Source organism: Salminus brasiliensis, chromosome 15, assembly GCF_030463535.1.
Source record: "Salminus brasiliensis chromosome 15, fSalBra1.hap2, whole genome shotgun sequence".
Classification (NCBI taxonomy): Eukaryota; Metazoa; Chordata; class Actinopteri; order Characiformes; family Bryconidae; genus Salminus; species Salminus brasiliensis.
Genome location: NC_132892.1, coordinates 5,415,670 through 5,439,664, shown reverse-complemented (window position 1 = coordinate 5,439,664; position 23,995 = coordinate 5,415,670). Strand labels below are relative to the sequence as shown.

Sequence of the window (23,995 nt, the reverse complement as noted above, 5' to 3'; positions counted from 1 at the left end):
GTGTTGTATTAAAAGTTTATTTATATTATTACTACAATACTACTATTATTACTATACTACGAGACTATGTTATTATATATGATGTTTTTTTGTTGTTGTTGCAGAACGCTTTAAAGTAATTGGTCCAGATTCTCCTCTTGTTGCTGAAGCTGGTGAGGAGCTGGTTCTGCCCTGTTCACTCCAGCCCAACATCAGTGCTGAGGATATGGTGGTGGAGTGGTCCAGGTCGGATCAAACTGGAACTGACACACTAGTCCATCTCTATGAAGGTCATGTAGACAGAAATGAGAAGCAGATAAAGTCGTACAGAAGGAGAACAGCTCTGTTTAAAAAAGAACTAAAGAAAGGAAACACCTCACTGAAACTCTCAGCACTGCAACCTTCTGATCAAGGAGAGTACAAGTGTTTTATTCGGGATGGCTCCATATATGATGATGTTACTGTTCATGTTAAGGTCACAGGTGAGAGCCATTAGAGGTTCTATAAACACATATTACTGTTATTATTATTACGTTATTGTTGTATTTAAAATATATTCATTTTTCAGTTTAAACCAGAGCAGCATTACAGATTATTACAATACAAATGAACAAATGAAAGTATATTTTAGTGTGATTGCAGTTTATTAAGTTTAAATGATTTGTTTAGAGCCATGATCTTCAAACCTGCTCCTGGAGAGCTAACGTTTAAGCTCAGACTTTGGACCTGTCTTTCAGAATATAAGTGCTTTCTCCAAATTCAACACAAAATGCTACTTTTAATGAAAGCTGCATATTCAGAATTATTCAACCCCTTCATGACAAGTGTCTTTAGTACTCAGTAGGGCAGTCTTCCGCTGTAATGACCTGCTGCAAGTGATGCAGATGATGCATAGCCAGCTTGCAGCGTTCCTGAGGGGTCTTAGCCCATTTCTCTTTCTAGTTTTCTGCTGCAAACACATTCTTAAAATCTCCCCAGAGACTTTCTATGGGATTCAATTCGAGCAACTGTGACGGCCACTCCAGAATTTTCCAGGACCTCTTCTGAAACCAAGCCTGGACTTCCTGATTGAAGATTCAATGAGGCCCAAGCTTCTGCTTCCTCCCAGAAGGCATGATGTTTTCTACTAAGATTTCCTGATACTTCAGTTACCGGCATGCTTCACTGTAGGCAGGGGCTTCATTCTTCCTCCTCCAGACATACTGCTGATCCATAGGCCCAAAAATTGTTTCATTGCTCCACAGAACAGAATACCCAAACCTCTGTTTATCTGTTTTTTTAGCAGATTGGACTGTTCTTGTGCTTTTAGTTCAGTAGAGGTGTACAGGCATGGAGTCCTTCAGCGCTTAGCATGCGCCATACTGTGCAAATGGAAACCTTGGTGCCTGCTGCCACCAAATCTTGCTGAAGGTCTTTCACTGTCACTTAAGGATTTTTGACTACTTGCCTCCTCAAGAATCTGGTGGCAGCTGATGATGTATATAAGAACATTCAGAACCTTTGCTCTTTTTGTATCATTTTTCTTGTTTATGGAGGCAGAAATCTCTTCTCTGAATGTTTTGGACAACTCTCTTAACTTGCCTTGTTTCTAACATGCAGTCAATTATCACAGGCAGTCCCCATAGCCAGTCCAGGTATTCTATGTGTTTTGTTTTAAACACATCTAATGTAACTAATAAAGCCCTTGATTTGCAAGTATGTGTTCTTATAAGGGATTCTGTTTAGGGTGTTGAATGATCCTTTATTTTCTGTTGAATTTGGAGAAACTGTGTGTTATATTAATTGTGTTGAGCTATTTGAATTAGTCTTGGTTTATTGCAAACAGATGAATGTTTGAAAATGTAGTTAATAAACCTAATTCACAATGGAGGTTGAATAATGTTGATTGCAACTATATACATTTTTATTCATAAAAATTGTTATAGAAGAAAAGAGTGGAAAATGTGCAATTAGCAAGGTCTTTTAAGTGTGCTGAGTAAAGCAATTTAATGTCATGACATGACTACTGGCCCTGATTAGGTACCCTACGATACTGTGAGCAGTAAAGTGGAAAGGTAGTCAAAGTCGGTTATGGCTGTACTCTGAGAATAAAGAGGATTAACAGGATAAAGGACTTTTATCATTTCAGTTGACTCTTTTCTTATTTCAGTACTTTTTACAGTAGTTGGTGCTGCTGCTCCCCTTGTTGCTGAAGCTGGTGAAGATCTGGTTCTACCCTGTTCTCTTCAACCCAACATCAGTGCTGAGGATATGATGGTGGAGTGGTCGAGACTTCATGACACAGACACACTAGTTCACCTATATTCAGCTAACAAAGACAGAAATGGTGATCAGATAAAGTCATACAGTGGGAGAACAACTCTGTTTAAAGAAGAACTGCAGAAAGGAAATGCCTCACTGAAACTCTCAGCACTCCAACCTTCTGATGATGGAGCTTACCAGTGTTTTATTCGGTATGGCTCCACGTATGATGACGTAACTATCTATGTTGAAGTTAAAGGTAAGAACACTTTGTGTAACATTACTTATCGATCATTTATTTTCAACAATAGCATTAATCTATCTTCATTGTACTTAAGTTAAGCAGTGACTACAGAGAGTATCACAATTCTTCATTCTACATTTTGATTGTATTGTATATATTCTTATATTCCCACATATACAATTATTATAGTATTACATGTATTCAGCCTGTGAGACAGTGCCACAACATGAAACAGTTAACAGTGAGAGTTGACTGTTTCAAACACACTTATCATTCTTATAAACTAAACTTTTGAAACAAATTGATTCTCTAAATTCTCCAAGCACACAGTCACATGCTTACATATTAAATTAGCTTAATAGATTAGAATGCACAAAGACGTGCAAAGAATCATTGTTGTTGGGTTTGCTGAACATGTTTATTTGGTTTGTTTTTCAGGAAAAGGTTTTCATGGTTGGAAGATTGCCATCATCTGCATTTCTGTTTTTGTTGTTATTTTAGCTGCCTTTGCCGGTTACATCTTGAAAGGTACATTTTTATTAATCATTTTCAGGAACAACCTTTAATTATTATTAATTATTAGGTTTGGAAATGGACATGTATAGTAAATATAAAGTCATGAATTTGGGGAGACTGTATGCTTAGCCAGATTGTGTTAAACACTGACCCTCAGAACTAAACTCCAGTGTTGCTGCTACCACAAAACGGTATATGAATGATCAGTAAATATATATGTATATGCTGTGGATTAACATAATATAATGGATTTTATTAACAGTAGTTGCTGCTGATCACTGTCTGCTATGAAACATTCAATATTGGACAATGTTTAGACAACATTCTGTGTATCTAGGGAGAATTTACATCAGTGGAAAGGCCAGCGTAAAATACATCATTTATGTATAATGGCAGATAACAGATTTTACTAAAACCAAGCTGTTGTTCATCTTTGTTGAACCTGATGTGTAAAATAATGAAGAGCTGTTTTTCTAAATATGGGGATTTTATTAGAACCAATATATTATTTACAAACTGGAAATGTAAAACAAAACCAAATCATTTTGTACCTTATTTTTAGCTTTTTGGGGGCCATGGGGCAATGTAATATAGCGGGACAGGATCCAATGGGTAGGCAAGTGGAACTGACCACAAATGGACTTGTGGACATCAGCAGCAAGGTAGATTTTTAATCTAGATTTAAACACAAAGAGTATGTCTGAGTCCCGAACACCGATAGGAAGTTTCTTCCAGAGTTGGGGAGCTTTATAGGACACTGTTGATCATGAACTGGGCCTTGCGCTTGTCCATACCACTTGTCACTTCTAAAAGAGCTAGCAACATTAGCAACAGGTTGATTAGAGCTTGTCTTCGAAAAAAGAAATACCAATAAGTAATCTTACAAAACTCCATTTGGAAATGGTAAATGTGTATTCAATATATTGATATATTAATAAATGCAATTGCAATGCAAATACTAAATATTTTAATAATCCAGTTTATTAAGTTATTAAGTTTATTAAGACAGAGGAAATAATCTTGACCTAATAAGAAAAAGGAGGGAAGCCTTTTAGATTTTTCACCTTAATAGTTTATTCCCTGTATGGTTGAACAAGGAGTTCATAATAAAGGAATTCTTTTAGATTTTTTTCTCCCCTTTTACTATTATTATTATTTATTTTCATGTTTGTTCTCATTTTGAAGATTTAATCAGAAACTTCCAGCTGTGCATTTAAGGTGTGTAGACTGCCCACTGGTTGACTCTGTAACTTTGTTTGTTCTGATTGGTAGGTAGTATTAACACATGGGTGTTGTAGTCATGTTACTGGCTATCTTTCAGAATTAACTTCCTGGTCTTTAAACAACTGTGTATTTAAACAACAATCTAGCCACTATTCTCTTCAACCCCAATGGAGGCCCATAAGCCAAAACACAGTGGTCACAAATATATTTCTACATTCTTTAATTGGGCTGAGCTTAATTCAGACTTTAGTCAGACTTTGATAATAAAGGAGGTTTACATTAACACAGCTTATATTCACAGAAGTATTCATGCAGACAAAAAAGGGTTGATCACATTAAATAACACACAGTACTGTACAAAAATCTCAGGCATTGTAATGTCTCCCTCTGCTGGCCTCAGTGGGGACAGGTCATGTGCACTTCACCTGGGGCTCATCTTCAGCACAAAGGTGCAGTTCATGATTGGACTGATTAGGACTCCTCTTAAGCAGCTCAGTTTTGCGTTTTTTTTAGGAAGTCATTGTGACAGTACCAATTGGTACGTTGGTGGTGCACCTGCCCTGCCGATGAGTATTGCTGTAGCCCTAATCCCTAAGTCCCTCTGCACATGCAGCCTGCCTCTACCCCATGTTACAAGTGTAACCCTGCTAGCATTCATATTTTTAAAATGTTGGTAAAAGAGATTAATAAAATAAAGCTGTATATTACGTTTGTTTCTGTCACATAAATAGAAATAATTCTTAAAAAAGTAGCAATAAGTTAATGTTATGTGTTACTGGGAGATAAGTAAAAGAATTTAAGTTATGTTAAAATGTATGTAAACATTTATTGAGTGGTATTTTGCACACAATATAAAGCTTTGGAGTTAAAAAAATAACTTTTCCACTGAATCAAGTGCAGTTCGGGTGATTTCTGTGAATTGGGGGTAAACAGGCTAGAACAGGCAGGCAGGAAGAGGAGCTAGACATGCCGTCTAGACTAGATGGGTTTCAGTGTGACTCAAGGCTATGATTGGATGCAGTTATGCATGTGTTAACTGCATCTGAACTGAACTGCACTTTCTGACGTGTAGTCAGCCTCAGTCATTTGGTCAGAGGATGGAGAAACTGTTGGGCACTGAAGAAGTGCTGGTTTAAGTGGACTTGTTGTCACAATCCCGGTTTGAACTTTTTTAGAAGTGTTTGTGTCTTTTTCATTGTTTTTCTTCACTGGACTCTTTTGGTCGTTTTGATGCTCGTGCTGCAGGTTGAACTGTCAGTAATCTCGGACTGTGAGTGTGGGGGTAGCTCCCTCTTAGACTCTGAACTTTGGGGATTATCATTTCTCTGCTCTGGATGAATTTATGGAATGCTGGTGGGTTAAAGTTAAGTCAAAGTTCACTTACTGCTACAATCTGAGTTGAATTGAGTAAAACCTCAGTTAAAAGTTTGAGTACCAGCTAAACGGAAATTAAAACTGGTTCACATATTAAACTTTAAGACGAGCTGAGCAGCCTGCAGTGTGTTTTTTTGTTTTAATTTAGAAACTGGGAGCCTACTTGGGTACTGTGATAAAGACTGTACCATAAAAAAGATAAATACCATTAAAGTACTGGTGTATGGGAGATTTAATGACCTGTGAGGGGTTAGCTACATTTCTGAACATTTCTCTGGGGAGATATCACCTTAGCAAATGAGCCAATTGTGTTTGTTTCTTTGTTGGACCCACCCGCACCTCCCATGCCACTAGTCTTAGGGTTAAGTGATACACAAGTCCTTGTTCAGTTATGTACCTGGTCGGGGTGCTGCACAGGCATAAGGGGGAAATGTGAAGTGAATGTGAAATAACATTAGAATAAATACAAATAAACAATCCATTGGGACTGATCTACTAATCAAACAAAAATGTTGCTGAAAAAAAGGAATTCTTAGTTATTTAATATTTGTTTATTTCTATTCATTGTTACAGTGTTTCTAGAAGCAAAAAGATTTACTTGTTAAATGCTTAATTTAAAAGTGTGACAGAAGACAGGAGAACACAGTGATCACAGGGTGGATTTCTGAAAGTCACACAAGTGACCAATGTAACCTTGACACATGTGACACAGTCATTTTTAGTCTCTGGTAATGATGTTCGTATAACATCACAGAATTACTGTGGGTTATTTGTTAAGAGAATAGATAGCACTGCCACTTATTTTACACTACAATACATGGTAAGCTATAGACGAAGCATCTATGTGATAGATGGAACCATAGCTTACAAGCGTGAGTTCCACCAGGAAACCTTAAGCTGTAAGCCGTTAGCAAGTAATGTTTGGGTTTGCTTGGTATTGTGGGAACTGTAGTTGAATTATATATTGACATGGTAACGATGGTTCTTTTGTCTATCTCGCCCCCTCCTCCTCTCTCTCTTTCTGCTGCCTGTAGAGAGAACGGCACACATGCTTTCTCTTTTCTTGCTTTATTCTTTATCACTCACAGTTCCGTTTAGAAGTGAACTTGCTAATGTTTAGATTTTACTGCTTAACACAGCAAAGGCTGAACCAACTAAGACAGGGGGAATAATACAACTCTATGTGCTCTATGTGAACAAACTGCAATGTTCATCACTGTTCAAATCAATGAAGGAAACCTAGTTTTATGCTTTTGTGGAGGGTATTGATATTTTTCTCTTATCGAACCATGTCTATACATCTACTTGTAGTTTTAGTTGTCAGGGTTCTATATAGAATGATATTCTTAACTAAACCCTTGTAGAACCCTTTAAAGGATGTAGTGACAAACAATAATTAATGCTCATTAAAGCCTCTTACAAAATGAAAAAATATTTTACAGCAGTAACTCACTGCTACTGTTTACTTTAAGGACAGCTCAGAAAATCATGTGATTAAGCAGTTTTAGTTGCTGGATGACAGTCTCTGAAAGTTTTTTATCTCTGTAATTGCAGATAAATACTCAGTAAAGGAGCTCTCTCCTAAGCAGTGTTCAGTCATCACCTACATGCGTCTCCAGACAGAGAATCCACGAAAAGAGTTTGACCTGAAGAAATTCAACACATCAGAGGAGGGTTACAAGAGACTCATCCCAGCTGTAACAAACTGCAGGACAGCTCAGTGAGTTCTTATCACAGTTTGGTCTGATTTGTTCTTCTATTTGGAGTTTCTGCTGCCTGCTGGTAAAATGATGATGAAAGGGAAAACTGCAGACTGAATTGCTGCTGCAGTTCTGCAGATTTCTTTCCAGGCTAACCTGCGTATTTAAGTTGGGATGGTTTGTCCAACAGGTAATGCCCTGTTTTTTTGTTAGCTCATGAGTGCATTCCTCAGTTTAAATTATATTGATAGCACAGAAGATGGTGGAGGACGGGAGAATGTAGACTGTAAGGACATTTAGGAAACATAGTGAACTACAATTCATTCATTAATGCATCCAGCATGCCCTGTGTCCACAGGCTGGTGGTTTTACTTTGGCTTAAAGGCAGTGTTTATAAAACACAGTGAGCTGTCAGTGAAAGTGGGGATTACGGTGAGTATCACTGCCAGTCAGTGTGTTGAGTATCCCGATATTAAAAGAGGGAGAGTACGACGAACCCAGCTTGTATAATAGTGTTTAGCAGCTTTGAGTGTGGCAGAAAGAAAGTGTAGTGTGGAAGAGGGACAGTTGTAGAGGGAGAGTTCAATAAAGAGTCATCGTTATACAGAAACAAGGAGGCTGAAGCCTTTGTATCATGTATCATGTATCTATGTGTGTGTGTGTGTGTGGGTGTGTGAATTAGTTCATTAGCAAGGCATCCAGGTTCGGATGTAGTGAGGCATCCCCAAACCATAACACCAACACTGCCATTCAAATTTATGTTGTTTTATGTGGAGATTTGAATTAGGCTGCTGTGTTTTCAAGAGTACATTTTAAAAGTCAGTACTATCACAATAAAATATTTGTGAAACTCCACGCACATTTAACAATAATAATAGTTAATCTTTTCCCCAGTGCTTTAATTAGAAAATCCTAAATTCTACCCCCAGTACACTTCACTGCACAAGCTGTACCTCATCTGGCACCACTTTTAAATGAGTTAAAGGGAGCACTAATTCTGTAAACTTACTACAGGCTAGATGCTCAGTTCAGTAGGTTTCTCCAGCAACACTGCTGTGTCTGATCCACTTGTAATCAACCACAACATCCACAACCCAGTGTAACAAACACTTGTTACTGTTACTGTAAACACTGTTACAAACACTTACACCCACAAACACTGTTACTGCTGTGTAGAGAACGATACACCTTTCAAAAACACCTGCTCAGTGGAGGTATTTTACCACTGATGTCTTCTTTGTGTGAATCTGCTGTGTCTGCTCCCTCTCTCTGCAGACTTGCTTTGTGTAATCTTGGGAAAAACACCTGTGGAATTCTGGGATCAGCTCTACAGTCAAAAACCTGCACCCTGAAAGAGCTGGACCTCAGTAAGAATAATCTGCAGGACTCAGGAATGGAGGAGCTTTCTGCAGGCCTGAAGAATTGTAAACTGGAGACACTGAGGTCAGAATTTTAAATTTCCTGAAGTTCTGCTGCTCCAGTTAGTTTGTGTTTTAATATATATTTTAATATACATGGTGACATGATTTAACAACTACATTCTGAAGATTTTTCAACATCGAACAGCATGAGACTGATAATACTGCCTATATGCACATCATTTCTTTTTTACAAACTCTCACTACTGTCTTTATGTCTGTCTGCATCTATTCTACAGTGATCTCAGTCTTATTAATGTATTTCTGTTTAATTTCACTTCTTCTCATTTAACTGCTTTCTCTACTGTATTTACTCTCCTTTTGCAGATTAGCCCTCTGTAACTTCACTGGGAAATCTTGCACATTGCTCATATCAGCTCTACAAACACAAACCTCCTCTCTGAAAGAGCTGGATCTCAGTAGCAATGATCTGCAGAATTCAGGAGTGGAGCAGCTCTTTGCAGGACTACAGAGTTCACACTTTCAACTGGAGATACTCAGGTCAGATTTCTGTCCCTTTTTCTACAAGAAAATCTATGATATGAAGCCACTGTATGATTTATGTTTTATAAGCGCTAATATATCATTACTTTATTATATGACATTAGTTTAAACATTATCTGAATTGTTTAAAAAAAAATTGGCATCCTTCCTGCCTCAGTTACTGTTTTTCTGTTCATCAAAATATCTCAGGGGAGGGTGCGATAACGAGGGCCTGACACTCAACACTGGCCATTAACTCACTTATATCTATGCTAACAGTTTCCAAAATAGCAGAAGTATTTGACAACATTTTATTGTTGGAAAACTGTCTTTAACATTCACAGCGCAGACATAAATGACTTGCCTGAGAACTGAAATTATGAATGCAAACTTAAGCAGGATAAATATTGTGTATTATCTGCAAAAAAAATTAAGAATATTTTGGACTAATTGATGGACTTTCAGATGATCTGTTCAGCTAATGTGCTAATTACCATTATAATAACATTTGAATAATATTATGACATGTAATTGTTACATAATTAATACTGTTCAGATGGGATTAGTTCCTTTAATTGAGAGGTGTAGTGTTGTAATGTTACCACAGGATGTCTGGAATGCTTATGACCAATCTACAAGATAATCAATCTTGGTATAAATGAAAAAGATGAGTTTAGCATCCTTTTTCTGAAACTGTAGGGAAGTTGTATTTTGGGAGAGCTCCAGTATTACTGTTTGTTAAACTAAACACAATGCAGCCTGACAGTACTGACAGGATATTTACCAGAACATTAATCTGCATGGGATTAATAAAAACATGGTTATTCCTATAGTTTTATTTTTACAGCAGGACAAAGGCTTTACTGACAGTATTATAGTTAGTGCATGTGCATAGTGCATTAGTAATGTTTGTATGAAGTTTGCCTCTTTAAACCTTTCGTAGCTCCAGGGTAAATTAAAGATGTTCAGTGTTCCCATCCTCTGTGCATACATGCTTCATACATCTGATGCAAGAAAATGAATAAAAATACAAAACTTTTCCTTAAAAATAAGAAAATCTGTATGTCTTTGCATTTTGTTTGTTTTCACTTAATTTTTTTAATATCAGTCCTTTGTTTGAGTGATGCCATCTTAGCGTCCCTTGTTTGTTTGTTTTCCTACCTTATTTAGTCATTAGTTATTTTGTTCTCTCATTTACAGCCATATGCAAACGTTTGTAGAAATAGCATGATTCCTTTATACTGATGTAAACTCTATTTGCATAATTTAACATTTAATCACAAACATCAAAATAATTAAATATGGCATGTGCAAAAGTAATAGTATATTAAATATTTTGGGTTGTGTTGAATTCAGAAAATACATTTAAAATGTTAAATATTGTGATAATTTTTTCTGTAATATCTTATTATTGTAAAATCTAGCTGTTTCAACAGTGTGCTTGTCAGCAAAGCTTTCTCTCTTTCTCAACTCTCTATAACTTTGGTAAATGTACAGGTCAATTTATACATTTGTCTATACAAATATATAAATACCTTTTTTCTTTATCCATCATAAAATCTGGTGTGTGTTTTTCTCCTTTGCAGATTAGCTTTGTGTAATATTGGAGAAAAGGTTTGTGAAAATCTGGGATCAGTTTTAAATCTAGAAAACTCCCTGAAAGAGCTGGACCTCAGTAACAATGACCTGAAGGACTCAGGAGTGAAGCTGCTCTGTGCTGGACTGAAGAGTTCACACTGTAAGCTGCAGATTCTCAGGTCAGTGTTTCTGTTAGTTCATTCTAGACGTAAAAATATAAGACTGGTGTTAAGTTGGAGACTTAACTGTTTTGACAAATTGTACTTCACTACATTTTAAATCAAATCTGTTACTAAAGTAAAATAAAAACAAACTGGCACTGAAATCACAAGAAAGATGGAGACGGACAAGTCAGACCCCACTGGTGCAGAACCAGCTGAAATTAAACCTGTTGAATTTGGCTGAGGTTGAAGGTAATGAAGTGAGACATATTTAAGGGACCACTTTGGCTTTAAGTGCACTTCACTTTCACTTTGACACTACTGAACTGCACTGTAAAGTTACCGCTTTACCTCGAAATTACGTCTTTGCTACTCACACTACGTGTAAGGGGTAGCTCTAGGGCAAGGCCTCCTCCTGCCACCAGGGGGAGGCCCCGAGTCACCCCAGCTAGTGATTGAGCCCAATTCCCTACACCTGGGCAGTAGGCTATATAGGCACACAGATCCAGTTGCCCCACGGCTGGATCTTTTGATTCTGGTGGTGTGTGTATCTGTGTGCCTGTGTAGTCTCGAGTGGAAGGCTGAGTGTGTGTCACTCCCCTTCGTGTGTTTCCCTCCCGAGTCTCTCTCCCGGTGTCTATGTGTGTGTGTGTGTGTGTGTGCGCGTAGCACTCATACACTCGTGTACCAGAGGAAGGCAGGAGTGTCTGTCTTCCCTGGTGTGTGTGTCTGTGTGTGTGTGCGCGTAGCACACATACACTCGTGTTACAGAGGAAGGCAGGTGTCTGTCTTCCCTGGTGTGTGTGTCTGTGTGTGTGTGCGCGTAGCACGCATACACTCGTGTTACAGAGGAAGGCAGGTGTCTGTCTTCCCTGTAACTTCTCAGTTTTCTGGTTTCTTTTGGGAGATCCTTTTTGCTCTTCAGTTGTTTTTCCCTCCAGAGTTAAAGAGGTAGCCAGTTCTCCCCTGGCGTCCTTTGTTATTAAACCCATCTCCTTTTAAGTTTCATTTGTTGGCAGTTTTCATAATTGCCGCTTTGGTGAAGCGGCAGAGCGTCAGTCTCGTGACGCGGCGGCCTGGGTTCGAGTCCCGAGAAATTTTACTTTTCATTTCCGGTTTACCTGCTCTAAGATTGAAAGACTCTGCACTTGGGCCCGTTGGTCACGTGATCGTGGTAGCTCACTCAGTAGCGCGCCGGCCCTCCAACACGGCGGCCTGGGTTCAAACCCCGCTGTAAGTGAGCACCACATTACAGAAAGATCCAGCCAAGACATGGACCCAGCAGAGATGTTCAATCTAGAGCAGGTAAAAGCCACTCTAGCTAATCAGGGGGTGACTGTGGGGAGGCATGAGCAGGCCCTGCAGCAGATCCTTTCTCAGCTGCAGGGTCTGACAAATCTAGTAGCCCAGCACACTCCTGAACCTCCCCAGGAGGAGGCTGCCCCTGCCCAAGCAGCCATGATTCCTTATGCTGAGCCCCCTCTACCAGCCCCAGAGCGCTATGCTGGTGAACCAGGAGGATGTAGAGGGTTCCTCCTTCAGTGTTCACTGGCTTTCGAGCTGCAACCATCCCACTTTTCTTCTGAGCGTGCTAAGGTGGCATACATCATCTCTCTCCTCACCGGTAGGGCATTAGCCTGGGCCACCCCGGTGTGGGAGCACCAACCCCACGTATGTGCCTCCACGGCCCGGTTTGCGGCTGCGCTGTCACAGGCTTTCGACCTTCCGCTCCGTGGAGAAGAGGCAGGGTCCCGCCTCCTGCACCTGCGTCAGGGAAAAAGGTCGGTGGCTGAGTATGCCATCGAATTCCGCACGCTATCGACAGAGAGTGGATGGAATGCCAGCGCTCTCACCTCGGCTTTCCACCATGGTCTCGGTGAAGAGCTCAAGGATGAGCTGGCCTGCCGTGACCCTCCCACCTCCCTCGATCGACTCATTGAGCTGGCCCAACGGGTTGATAACCGTCTCGAGGAGAGGCGAAGGGCGCGGAGTGCCAAAGCCCCTCGAGCTTCTAATGGCCCACCGGCTGTCTCTGGCTCTTTTAGGGGGTTAGAGGAGCCTCCCGATGGTGGTGTCCAGCCCATGCAGTTGGGGCACACTCGCCTGCCACGGCAGGAGCGTGAAGCCCGCATGCGTGAGGGCAGGTGCCTCTACTGTGGGGTCTCTGGGCATCTCCGTTCTGCTTGCCCCGAGCTCTCTGGAAAAGCCAAATGTCCGTCAGGGCAGGGGAGACCACTGACTGACCTGACGCTTCTCCCTCGGGCCCAGGGGGTATTCCTCAATGCCACACTAGCGTCAGGGATGTTTGAGGTCCGCTTGCCTGCCTTCTTGGACTCTGGAGCAGCAGGGAACTTTCTGGATGCTGGCCTCGCCAGGAAGCTGGCCCTGCCGCTGGTCCCCTTAAGGGAGCCTATGCCCATAGCAGCTATAGATGGTCGGTCACTGGAGCCCGGGGTGGTGTCCCACCAAACCCCCCCTCTTATGCTGCGAGTCGGTCCTCACACCGAGCGGATAGTGTTTTTCATCATTAGTGCTCCCGACTTGCAGTTGGTTCTGGGTTTCCCCTGGCTCCAGCGGCACAACCCCCATGTGGACTGGCTATCTCGGTCTGTCTTGGCATGGGGGCCAGCTTGTCAGTCCTCCTGCCTCAAGGCCCCAGGGGCTTCTGTGGCTACCGACACCGTTCCTGAAGGTTTTGACCCCTTGCAAGTGCCGAAAGAGTACTGGGACCTTCGGGAGGTGTTCAGCAAACGACAGGCCCAATTGCTGCCCCCCCACAGACCTTTTGACATTGCTATCAACCTCCTCCCTGGCACTACCCCCCCTAGGGGTAGGCTGTTCTCGTTGTCGGCGCCAGAACGCCAGGCAATGGAGAACTATGTCCAGGAGGCCCTGGCTCTGGGGTTCATTCGGCCGTCCACTTCCCCAGCCGGAGCCGGCTTCTTCTTTGTGGGGAAGAAGGATGGGGGTTTGAGACCCTGTATTGACTACAGGGGTCTCAACAAAATCACCACCAAGGACCGCTACCCATTGCCCCTCATGACCTCAGCCTTTGAGGCACTGCAGCAGGCCTCCATCTTCACCAAGCTGGACCTGCGCAGTGCCTACAACTTGGTTAGGGTCAAAGAGGGTGATGAGTGGAAGACGGCGTTTATCACTCCGTCTGGGCACTACGAGTACCTCGTCATGCCATTCGGATTGATGAACGCACCCGCCGTCTTCCAGCGCTACATCAACGAGGTCCTCAGGGAGGCATTGGACAGGTACGTGTTCGTATACTTAGATGATATCCTCATCTATAGTAGGTCTGTAGACGAACACGTCACCCACGTCCGCCGGGTTCTCCAATTGCTCCTGGAGAACCACCTTTTTGTGAAAGTAGAGAAATCTCATTTCCATGCGCAGACAATCTCCTTTCTGGGCTTTGTTGTGTCCCACAACACCCTGCGCATGGACCCGGCCAAAATCAAGGCCGTGGACAACTGGCCGCGTCCAACCTCTTTGCGCCTAGTCCAACGCTTCCTTGGGTTCGCCAATTTCTTCCGGCGGTTTGTGAGGAATTTTGGCTCCGTGGCAGCCCCTTTGACCGCCTTAACAAGAAAAACATCGGGGAGGTTCGTCTGGTCCACGGAAGCCCAGGAGGCGTTCGACACGCTAAGGCGCCTGTTGACCACGGCCCCGGTTCTCCAATTGCCTGACCCAGAACTCCCGTTCCTTGTAGAGGTGGATGCCTCTGAGGTAGGCGTGGGGGCTGTCCTCTCCCAGCGGTCTGGTCCTGGCCAGAAGCTGCACCCCTGTGCCTACTTCTCTCACCGCCTCACCCCTGCGGAACGGAACTATGATGTGGGTGACCGTGAACTGCTAGCAGTAAAGCTGGCGCTGGAGGAGTGGAGACACTGGCTTGAGGGAGCAAAACATCCCTTTCTGGTCTGGACGGACCACAAGAATTTGGCCTACATCCAGCAGGCCAAACGTCTTAATCCGCGCCAGGCCAGGTGGGGATTGTTCTTCACTCGGTTTGATTTCATACTGTCATTCCGACCGGGCTCGAAGAACACCAAGCCCGATGCTCTCTCTCGCCAGTGGGAGCCCCCTCCTCAATCAAACACACCCACGACAATAGTCCCCAAAACCCGGATCGTGGCGCCCGTCCGATGGGGACTGGAGGACGCAATCAAGCGGGCTCACCTTACTGAGCCTGATCCGGGTGGTGGCCCCCCGGATCGGCTTTATGTACCCGGGCCTGTAAGGGAACGGGTGCTTCAGTGGGGCCATGCGTCTTCCCAGGCAGCACACCCAGGGACTAAGCGCACGCTCGAGCTTCTGCGGCGGCGGTTTTGGTGGCCCCGCATGGAACTAGACGTACGAGCTCATGTGGCCTCATGTTTGGTGTGCTCCCAATGTAAAGACCCCAGAACCAGGCCCACTGGTCTACTACTTCCGTTGGCCGTCCCCTCACGTCCTTGGTCTCACCTGTCCCTTGACTTTATCACTGGGTTGCCCCGGTCACGTGGCAACACGGTGATTCTAGTCATTGTGGACCGGTTCTCCAAGGCTGGCTGCTTTGTGGCTCTCCCAAAGCTGCCAACCGCTAAGGAGACGGCCGAGCTGGTGCTCAACCAGGTGGTCCGGGTTCACGGACTCCCCTCCGACATCGTGTCAGACCGTGGGCCTCAATTTACCAGCCGGTTCTGGGGGGCCTTTTGTCGACTATTGGGGGCAGAGGCCAGCCTCTCATCTGGCTTTCACCCCCAGTCTAATGGCCAGACAGAGAGGGTCAATCAAGACCTGGAGCGCACCCTCCGCTGTCTGGCCTCCTCCTCCCCGTCTACCTGGTCTGATCAACTCATTTGGGCGGAGTATGCACATAACACCCTCTGGCACTCATCCCTGGGAATGTCCCCCTTTGAGTGCCAGTATGGATATGCTCCGCCCATGTTCCCCGGACAGGAGACGGGGACGGGGGTTCGTTCGGCAGAACTGCTAGTCAGGCGCTGCCGTAAGACCTGGCAGAAGGCCCGCAAGTCCCTTCTGTCTGCGAAAGCTACTCAGAAACGCTACGCTGACAGGAGGCGGTTGCCAGCTCCCACTTATCGCCCTGGGCAACGGGTTTGGCTTTCAGCCAAGGATCTGCCCTTACGTGGTGCCCCTCACAAGCTGGCTCCTCGTTACATCGGGCCATTCAAGATCCTTCGGCGGGTCAATCCTGTTGCCTACCGCCTTGCCCTTCCCCCTTCAATGCGTGTTAACCCCACCTTCCATGTGTCCCGCCTCAAGCCGGTCTTGTGTTCCGTGGGTTCCACCGATCCGCCGGGCCCGCGTACAGTTGGCGGTGCGCCAGCTTACACTGTCAAGCGCCTTCTGGATGTCCGGCGGGTCCGAGGCGGGCTCCAGTACCTTGTGGACTGGGAGGGTTATGGCCCGGAGGAGCGGTCCTGGGTGCCCTCCCGCCACATTCTGGATCCCGGGCTCGTCCGGGCATTTCGTCAGGACCGTGCAGCTGGGTTGGGGACGTCGGGTGCCGCCCCTCGGGGGGGGGGTCCTGTAAGGGGTAGCTCTAGGGCAAGGCCTCCTCCTGCCACCAGGGGGAGGCCCCGAGTCACCCCAGCTAGTGATTGAGCCCAATTCCCTACACCTGGGCAGTAGGCTATATAGGCACACAGATCCAGTTGCCCCACGGCTGGATCTTTTGATTCTGGTGGTGTGTGTATCTGTGTGCCTGTGTAGTCTCGAGTGGAAGGCTGAGTGTGTGTCACTCCCCTTCGTGTGTTTCCCTCCCGAGTCTCTCTCCCGGTGTCTATGTGTGTGTGTGTGTGTGTGTGCGCGTAGCACTCATACACTCATGTACCAGAGGAAGGCAGGAGTGTCTGTCTTCCCTGGTGTGTGTGTCTGTGTGTGTGTGCGCGTAGCACACATACACTCGTGTACCAGAGGAAGGCAGGAGTGTCTGTCTTCCCTGGTGTGTGTGTCTGTGTGTGTGTGCGCGTAGCACGCATACACTCGTGTTACAGAGGAAGGCAGGTGTCTGTCTTCCCTGTAACTTCTCAGTTTTCTGGTTTCTTTTGGGAGATCCTTTTTGCTCTTCAGTTGTTTTTCCCTCCAGAGTTAAAGAGGTAGCCAGTTCTCCCCTGGCGTCCTTTGTTATTAAACCCATCTCCTTTTAAGTTTCATTTGTTGGCCGTTTTCATAATTGCCGCTTTGGTGAAGCGGCAGAGCGTCAGTCTCGTGACGCGGCGGCCTGGGTTCGAGTCCCGAGAAATTTTACTTTTCATTTCCGGTTTACCTGCTCTAAGATTGAAAGACTCTGCACTTGGGCCCGTTGGTCACGTGATCGTGGTAGCTCACTCAGTAGCGCGCCGGCCCTCCAACACGGCGGCCTGGGTTCAAACCCCGCTGTAAGTGAGCACCACATTACACTACGTCACACTATAATTTAAATGTAAACTTTTTCTAAAGAGCTTTTTTAAACTGATGTTTCCTTCAGTGAATAGAATGTGATGCAGTGCTGTAAATGGTGTCCCAGCATGTGTAATGTGTAAAATCCGCTTCAGTCCACATGATTCTTTCACTGCAGATGCCAGGTCTGTATCTCTCAGCTTGTCCAGAAATGCATGCAAGTGTGTCGTTCTTGAGTCCAGTTAAAGCTTTAGTTTTCCTAAAAACTTTTCATTTTGATGCTGAGGTGGATTCATGATTCTCACATGTGACCCTGCTACTCCGAAATCTAGACACTCTCTCTCTCTCGTCCTAACTCTGCAGATTATCTGGTTGTATGATCACAGAGGATGGTTGCTGTTCTCTGTCTTCAGCTCTGAATTCAAATTCCTCCCACCTGAAAGAACTGGATCTGACCTACAACAACCCTGGAGAGTCAGGAGTAAAGCAGCTCTCGGCTAGACTGGAGGAGCCGCATAACACACTCAGGTATGGTCAGCTGTGTTCAGAGAGTGGCGTGTATGTCATGTTTAATATGACAATTTATCAAATGGCATGGTAATTCATATAATGTATTCATATCACGTAATATATACATATATTACGTGACATCATGTGCCACTGGATTTTTATCGTAATTACCTTTTATTGAACTATTTCTTCTGTACAAGAATTCTTATGTTACCCTAACGATACCCTTTATTTTACAAAGTCCCTAATGAAAGTAAGTATGGGTAAGGGTATGAGATACCTGTGGTATCGCGCAGAAGGGTGGCAAACGTATGTGATGTATTAAAGCAAGCATAAGAAAATCACTGCACCCAAGACACAAATTCCCTACACAGCAAATATACCTTTACATTAATAAAATCACACAGTTCAGAGTTCAGTCAGCCTCTTAAAAAGTGTCAGCATACTACAGATATCAAAAGATCTTCATAGATCCCCTTACATAATATTGTAATTACTACTTCAGTAAATACAGGCACACCTAATAAAGAAGAGAGCGTCCTGTATGTACAGGTGACAAATGTACAATAACTGTCTAGTCCTACGTCTGACTCTGAATATTCCTATCACTAATGTAATTCATTACAATTGAAGGTTCTGGTCAAGCAATCTGATTGACTGAGAAGAGTTTTCTTTTTTACTGTACCAGCTGCATCATTTTAGGGAAAACGGTGTTGCTATGCAATGTCTTAGTTTAATGCTAAAGCAAAGCACCAAATGGTAGAATTTCTTCCTACAGCGCTTTTACAGCTGTTGCAACAGCGCTAATTCATGCTAACAAGTGAAAGCCATGTGACGGCTTAGAAAGCCCCAGTCCCAGGTGTCCTTGATACGCTTAACGAGGGAAGCCGGACGCAGAGCCGTGTGCATGCGACTTCCGGGATCCCAGAGTCCTTATTTGGGCTTAACGAGGGCCTGAAAACTGTCTGCTGAAATCTAAAAACTTTTGTGCAACTTCAGGACATATGTGTCCATTTATCACACTAAAGTATATACACCTCTTACCATTAACCTGCTAAAACCTAGACCAGGTCATTACAATATGTGTGGTTTTCAGTACTATATTTAAACACAAAACATCCGATATTTACTGATGAAATACTTTGAACTTCAGTACACTTAGCACTATTATACAGTCTCAATTACTATAAAATACTAAAGAATAGCTGGCGTTATTCATGCATTTTATTACTTCAGTACTTCTGTATATATTCTGTTGTTCTCACATTACTTACATGTACTACTAATATGTACAGAAAAAGTTACTAAATATTTACTCATTAAATACTAGGTACTTAAAAAGAAGATAAGATAATGCTTTATTACAAACCGGATTCCAAAAAAGTTGGGACACTAAACAAATTGTGAATAAAAACTGAATGCAATGATGTGGAGATGGCAAATGTCAATATTTTATTCGTAATAGAACATAGATGACAGATCAAAAGTTTAATCTGAGTAAATGTAACATTTTAAAGGAGAAATATGTTGATTCAAAATTTCATGGCTTCAACAAATCCCAAAAAAGTTGGGACAAGTAGCAATAAGTGGCTGGAAAAAGGAAATTGAGCATATAACAAATAGCTGGAAGACCAATTAACACTAATTAGGTCAATTGACAACATGATTGGGTATAAAACGAGCTTCTCAGAGTGTCAGTGTCTCTCTGAAGCCAGGATGGTAAGAGGATCACCAATTCCACCATTGTTGCGCAGAAAGATATACCACAATGGTGTTACCCAGCGTAAAATAGCAAAGACTTTTAAGTTATCATCATACACCGTGCATAACATCATCAAAAGATTCAGAGAATCTGGAACAATCGCTGTGCGTAAGGGTCAAGGCCGTAAAACTCTACTGGATGCTCGTGATCTCCGGGCCCTTAAATGTCACTGCACCTCAAACAGGAATGCCACTCTCAAGGAAATAACAGAATGGGCTCAGGAATACTTCCAGAAATCATTGTCAGTGAACACAATCCACTGTGCCATCCGCCGTTGCCAGCTGAAACTCTACAGTGCAAAGAGGAAGCCATTTCTGAGCAAGCTCCACAAGCTCAGACCTTTGCACTGGGCCAGGGGTCTTTTAAAATGGAGTGTGGCAAAATGGAAGACTGTTCTGTGGTCAGATGAGTCACGATTTGAAGTTCTTTATGGAACACTGGGACGCCATGTCATCCAGACCAGAGAGGACAAGGATAACCCAAGTTGTTATCAACGCTCCGTTCAGAAGCCTGCATCACTGATGGTATGGGGTTGCATGAGTGCTTGTGGCATGGGCAGCTTGCATATCTGGAAAGGCACCATTAATGCAGAGTTCAGGTTCTAGAACAACATATGCTCCCATCTAGATGTCATCTCTTTCAGGGAAGACCCTGCATTTTTCAACAAGATAATGCCAGACCACATTCTGCAGCAATCACAACATCATGGCTACGTAGGAGAAGGATCCGGGTACTGAAATGGCCAGCCTGCAGTCCAGATCTTTCACCTATAGAGAACATTTGCCGCATCATAAAGAGGAAGGTGCGACAAAGAAGGCCCAAGACGATTGAACAGTTAGAGCCCTGTATTAGACATGAATGGGAGAGCATTCCTATTTCTAAACTTGAGAAACTTGTCTCCTCTGTCCCCAGACGTCTGTTGAGTGTTGTAAGAAGAAGGGGGGATGCCACACAGTGGTAAAAATGGCCTTGTCCCAACTTTTTTTGGGATTTGTTGACGTCATTTTGAAACAACATATTTTTCCCTTAAAATGATACATTCTCTCAGTTTTAACTTTTAATCCATGATTTGTGTTCTATTCTGAATAAAATATTAGATGTTGGCACCTCCACATCATTGCATTCAGTTTTTATTCACAATTTGTTTAGTGTCCCAACTTTTTTGGAATCAGGTTTGTAGTCCCACAGTGGGGAAATTCAGTGTCACAGCAGTAAATAAAGAGCTATCAAGCCTTTTCATTTAAAAAGTTAGTTACTGCTAGGAGAAACACCCAGATCTTACAGTTCAGTATCAGTGTAGACTCTGAAACTGTATGTTTGTAGTAATCAGAGACTGGATAGGGGAGAAACTCTCTGAACTCTTTATTAGGATCACTATACTAATACTGGTAGAGCCTCCCTTTACTCTCCAACAACCTCAATCCCTTCACTGCATGAATTCCACATGATGTCCATCTGCCTCAAGGACGTATTCTGAGCTGTTCTGCTCACCACAGTCGTACGGAGTGATTATCTGAGTTACTGTAGCCTTTCTGTCACCAATCTGGACATTCTCTGCTGACCTCTCTCATCAACTAGTCGTCTCCGTCTGCAGAACTGCTGCTCACTGGATGTGTTTCCTTCATTACTCCAGTCTGAGTAAACTCTGGAGACTGTTGTGCTGAAAATCTCAGGAGATCAGTAGTTCTAGAAATACTCCAACCAGCCTGTCTGACACCAACCACCATGCCATGCTCAGAATAACTGAGATCACATTTCTCCCTCATTCTGATGGTGGATGTGAACATTAGCTGAAGCAGCTGCTGCTTATATCTGCATGATGTGATGCACTGCACTGCTGTTACATGATTGTCTGATTAGATAAGTTAAAATATTCTTTATTACTTCGTCCACATTCTTCTTCCTTCCACAGCAGTATGAAGAAGGACAGTGCAGTCTAACTGTAGGGTTACAGGATAGACATGATGTACAGCTGCTCAGATACAGGGGGTGCTTCACTTACCCACTGCCTCATCTTACCCCACACTCCCCTACATTTAAATACATCAGTCAGATTAGTGTGTGTGTGTGTGAGTGTGTGAGAGAGAGAGAGAGAGAGAGAATATAAACCCTAAAAGAGAGAAATAATTGAGATGTCCTGATCTGTGTGTGTGTGTGTGTGTGTGTGTGTGTGTAGAGTGGACCATGGAGGGGAGATCAGAATCAAACCAGGACTGAAGAAATGTAAGTACATATGAGACACCCTGTACAGAGACTCTCCCTCACACCTCTCTCTCCCTCTCTCTCTCTCTCTCTCTCTCTCTCTTTCTCTCTCTCTCTCTGTCCCATTCCTCCTTGCACCCCTCGCAGTTGATGCTCCCCTCTCGTCAGTCTGCATCAGATCACACTTTGGTGAAGGCAGTTACCCATGATCCCCTGCGACTGAGTGCCTTTTCTCCATAAATCAGCAGAAAGATGGAGAAGGAGAGTGTTTAGGTGGAGTCTGTTCTCTGTTTCTTTATCTAGACTGAAATGGGTTTGGGGGAGGTGTGTGTGGAAATGAACCCAGCATCGGGGAAACTGCAGTATTTGTTGTTTCAGCAGCAGAGTCGTATAGACGGGTTTCTGTGCAGCACCATCACAGAGATGTGTGCACCACCAGGGGGCAGAAAGCAGCACTCTTCTCACTAGAGAGCAGCAATGACGAGCAGCTGCTGAGCAGTAAACTGCACCAACCACGGAGAAGATGGATGGAAATGTTTAATATCCTGAGGGGATCACATCCCTTTCCCAAAACTCACAGAAGATTATAGATCCAGGCATCAAAAGAGCGGATTGGGGTCCCGTTAGTTACAGAGGGGGCAAATAAAGGTCCAGACAGTAAAAACTACCTGGGATAGCGCTGCTGCAGCTGAGCTGGTGGAGCTGAACTGTCCAGACAGTTGGAATAAAATCCTGGAGTGGATTTGTACTTACTGGACCTGCACTTGCCACCATTGGTTATTTCTCACTGAAATAACGATCGCTACAGCTAAAGCTAACGGGCTAGACGCTCATATTGTGGTCTTGTGCTACGTTAGTTAGCTGTCTACCTCACTACACACCTGAACACAGTGTTTTACTGGAGTAACAGATACAGTGTGTAATTTACAGTGTAGAAAACTAAGCCTACATTCCTGCTATATACGTTAGCCCTTTTAGCTACTTAGCCAGTTCACCGTTAGCTCCTCAGCTTGTGTACTTTGACTTAGCTTAGCGACACTAGCGGTAGCACCATGCTCCTGATACTGTCAGATGAGGGGATAGACAGACTCAGTAAAAGCAGGTAAACTGGGTGAGATTACTAGGAGCTGTCAGCAGCTGGAACCTGAACGGTTTGTGTGTTAAAGATTTAGTGAACAGTGAAGTTAGTGGGGCGTTCACAGAGATCTGAGGACTAGAGGATACTGGTAGTCTGCTACTGTTAGCTGTGTTCTACATAATGGAGTATTAATATGCAGTAAAAACAGACAGATCCAGCTCTGAAACTGGATTTTATTACTGAGTCAACAAGAATTCTCCAACAGTGCGGAATCTGAGTTGATTACAGCAGCTGACTAACGCTACAGTCCAGTGACCGACTGTTACCAAAGCGCTGTCTCCCCCTGGCTGCTCCCCCAGTAACGTCTGTAAACAGGAAACCAGTCTATTCTGGTGAAGGGAAGTGTGTCCCAGTTCTGCTCTAAACTCTCTGACGCCCTGAACCCTCACACCTCTTTATCGATCAGAATGGTAATGTCAGTGTCTTTCTCCACGGTGGCTGATCTGCTGCTCTGCTGCTTTCTCTGCTTCAGGCTTCTGTAGCTCTTCAGGTGAATCAGAGGAAGGCTCATGATGGTCTTGCTGTGTAGCAGGAAGATTTTGAGTGCTGACTGATGGAGGGCTGTGCTCTACAGTGATGTTGTGGGGGGCTCTGTTTCCCCTTCAGCAGGTGTTTGTTTGCTGGGCTGGGGGCTTCATCTTTCTTGTTTGGTCTGGTTTATGAGTCTGGAAAAGCCATTTTAAATTTCAGCAGAGCGTCTTCACTCCCCTGCACCATCACTGTGCTGTTTCAGTACATGTTCAGTGTTAGAAGCTGTTCTCTGAGTCTTCTTCTGCATCCTCAAAGATGTATAACTGGCGGCTCCTGCAGATCCTCTTTCTGTGGTGTGTGTGTGTGTGTGTGTGTAATATCAGAGCCGAATGCCGTGCTGGACTGTGCTCAGTGTAGAAGAGCAGGCTGGTGGTGGTGTTTCTCCCTCTGATTAAGCTGCAGTCTTTAAACAGAATTTCAGGGGTTTTCTCTCTGCTGTCTCTGTTTATGCTGCTCTCTGCTGCTCTCTGATCCAACTTCTGTGGGGAAGTCAAAAGTGTGGGAAGGCGGAGCTGCTGCTGCTGCTGAGGACATTCTC

The 23,995-nt window shown here is 43.7% G+C and overlaps 1 protein-coding gene across 3 annotated transcripts in view; it reads left to right on the top strand.

Annotated features, from left to right (window-relative positions):
- LOC140535367 (uncharacterized) overlaps positions 1 to 23,995 on the top strand; it is a 40,629-nt gene that overhangs the window by 13,968 nt on the left and 2,666 nt on the right. For 2 of the 3 annotated variants that reach the window (XM_072656677.1, XM_072656678.1), the window contains exons 3-11: positions 105 to 461; positions 2,129 to 2,479; positions 2,903 to 2,992; positions 7,133 to 7,298; positions 8,554 to 8,721; positions 9,024 to 9,197; positions 10,766 to 10,936; positions 17,678 to 17,842; positions 21,763 to 21,809. In XM_072656677.1, coding sequence (XP_072512778.1) covers positions 105 to 461; positions 2,129 to 2,479; positions 2,903 to 2,992; positions 7,133 to 7,298; positions 8,554 to 8,721; positions 9,024 to 9,197; positions 10,766 to 10,936; positions 17,678 to 17,842; positions 21,763 to 21,809 — 1,689 coding nt within the window. The remainder of the gene's footprint in view (positions 1 to 104; positions 462 to 2,128; positions 2,480 to 2,902; positions 2,993 to 7,132; positions 7,299 to 8,553; positions 8,722 to 9,023; positions 9,198 to 10,765; positions 10,937 to 17,677; positions 17,843 to 21,762; positions 21,810 to 23,995) is intronic. The other variant, XM_072656679.1, reaches the window with a different exon arrangement.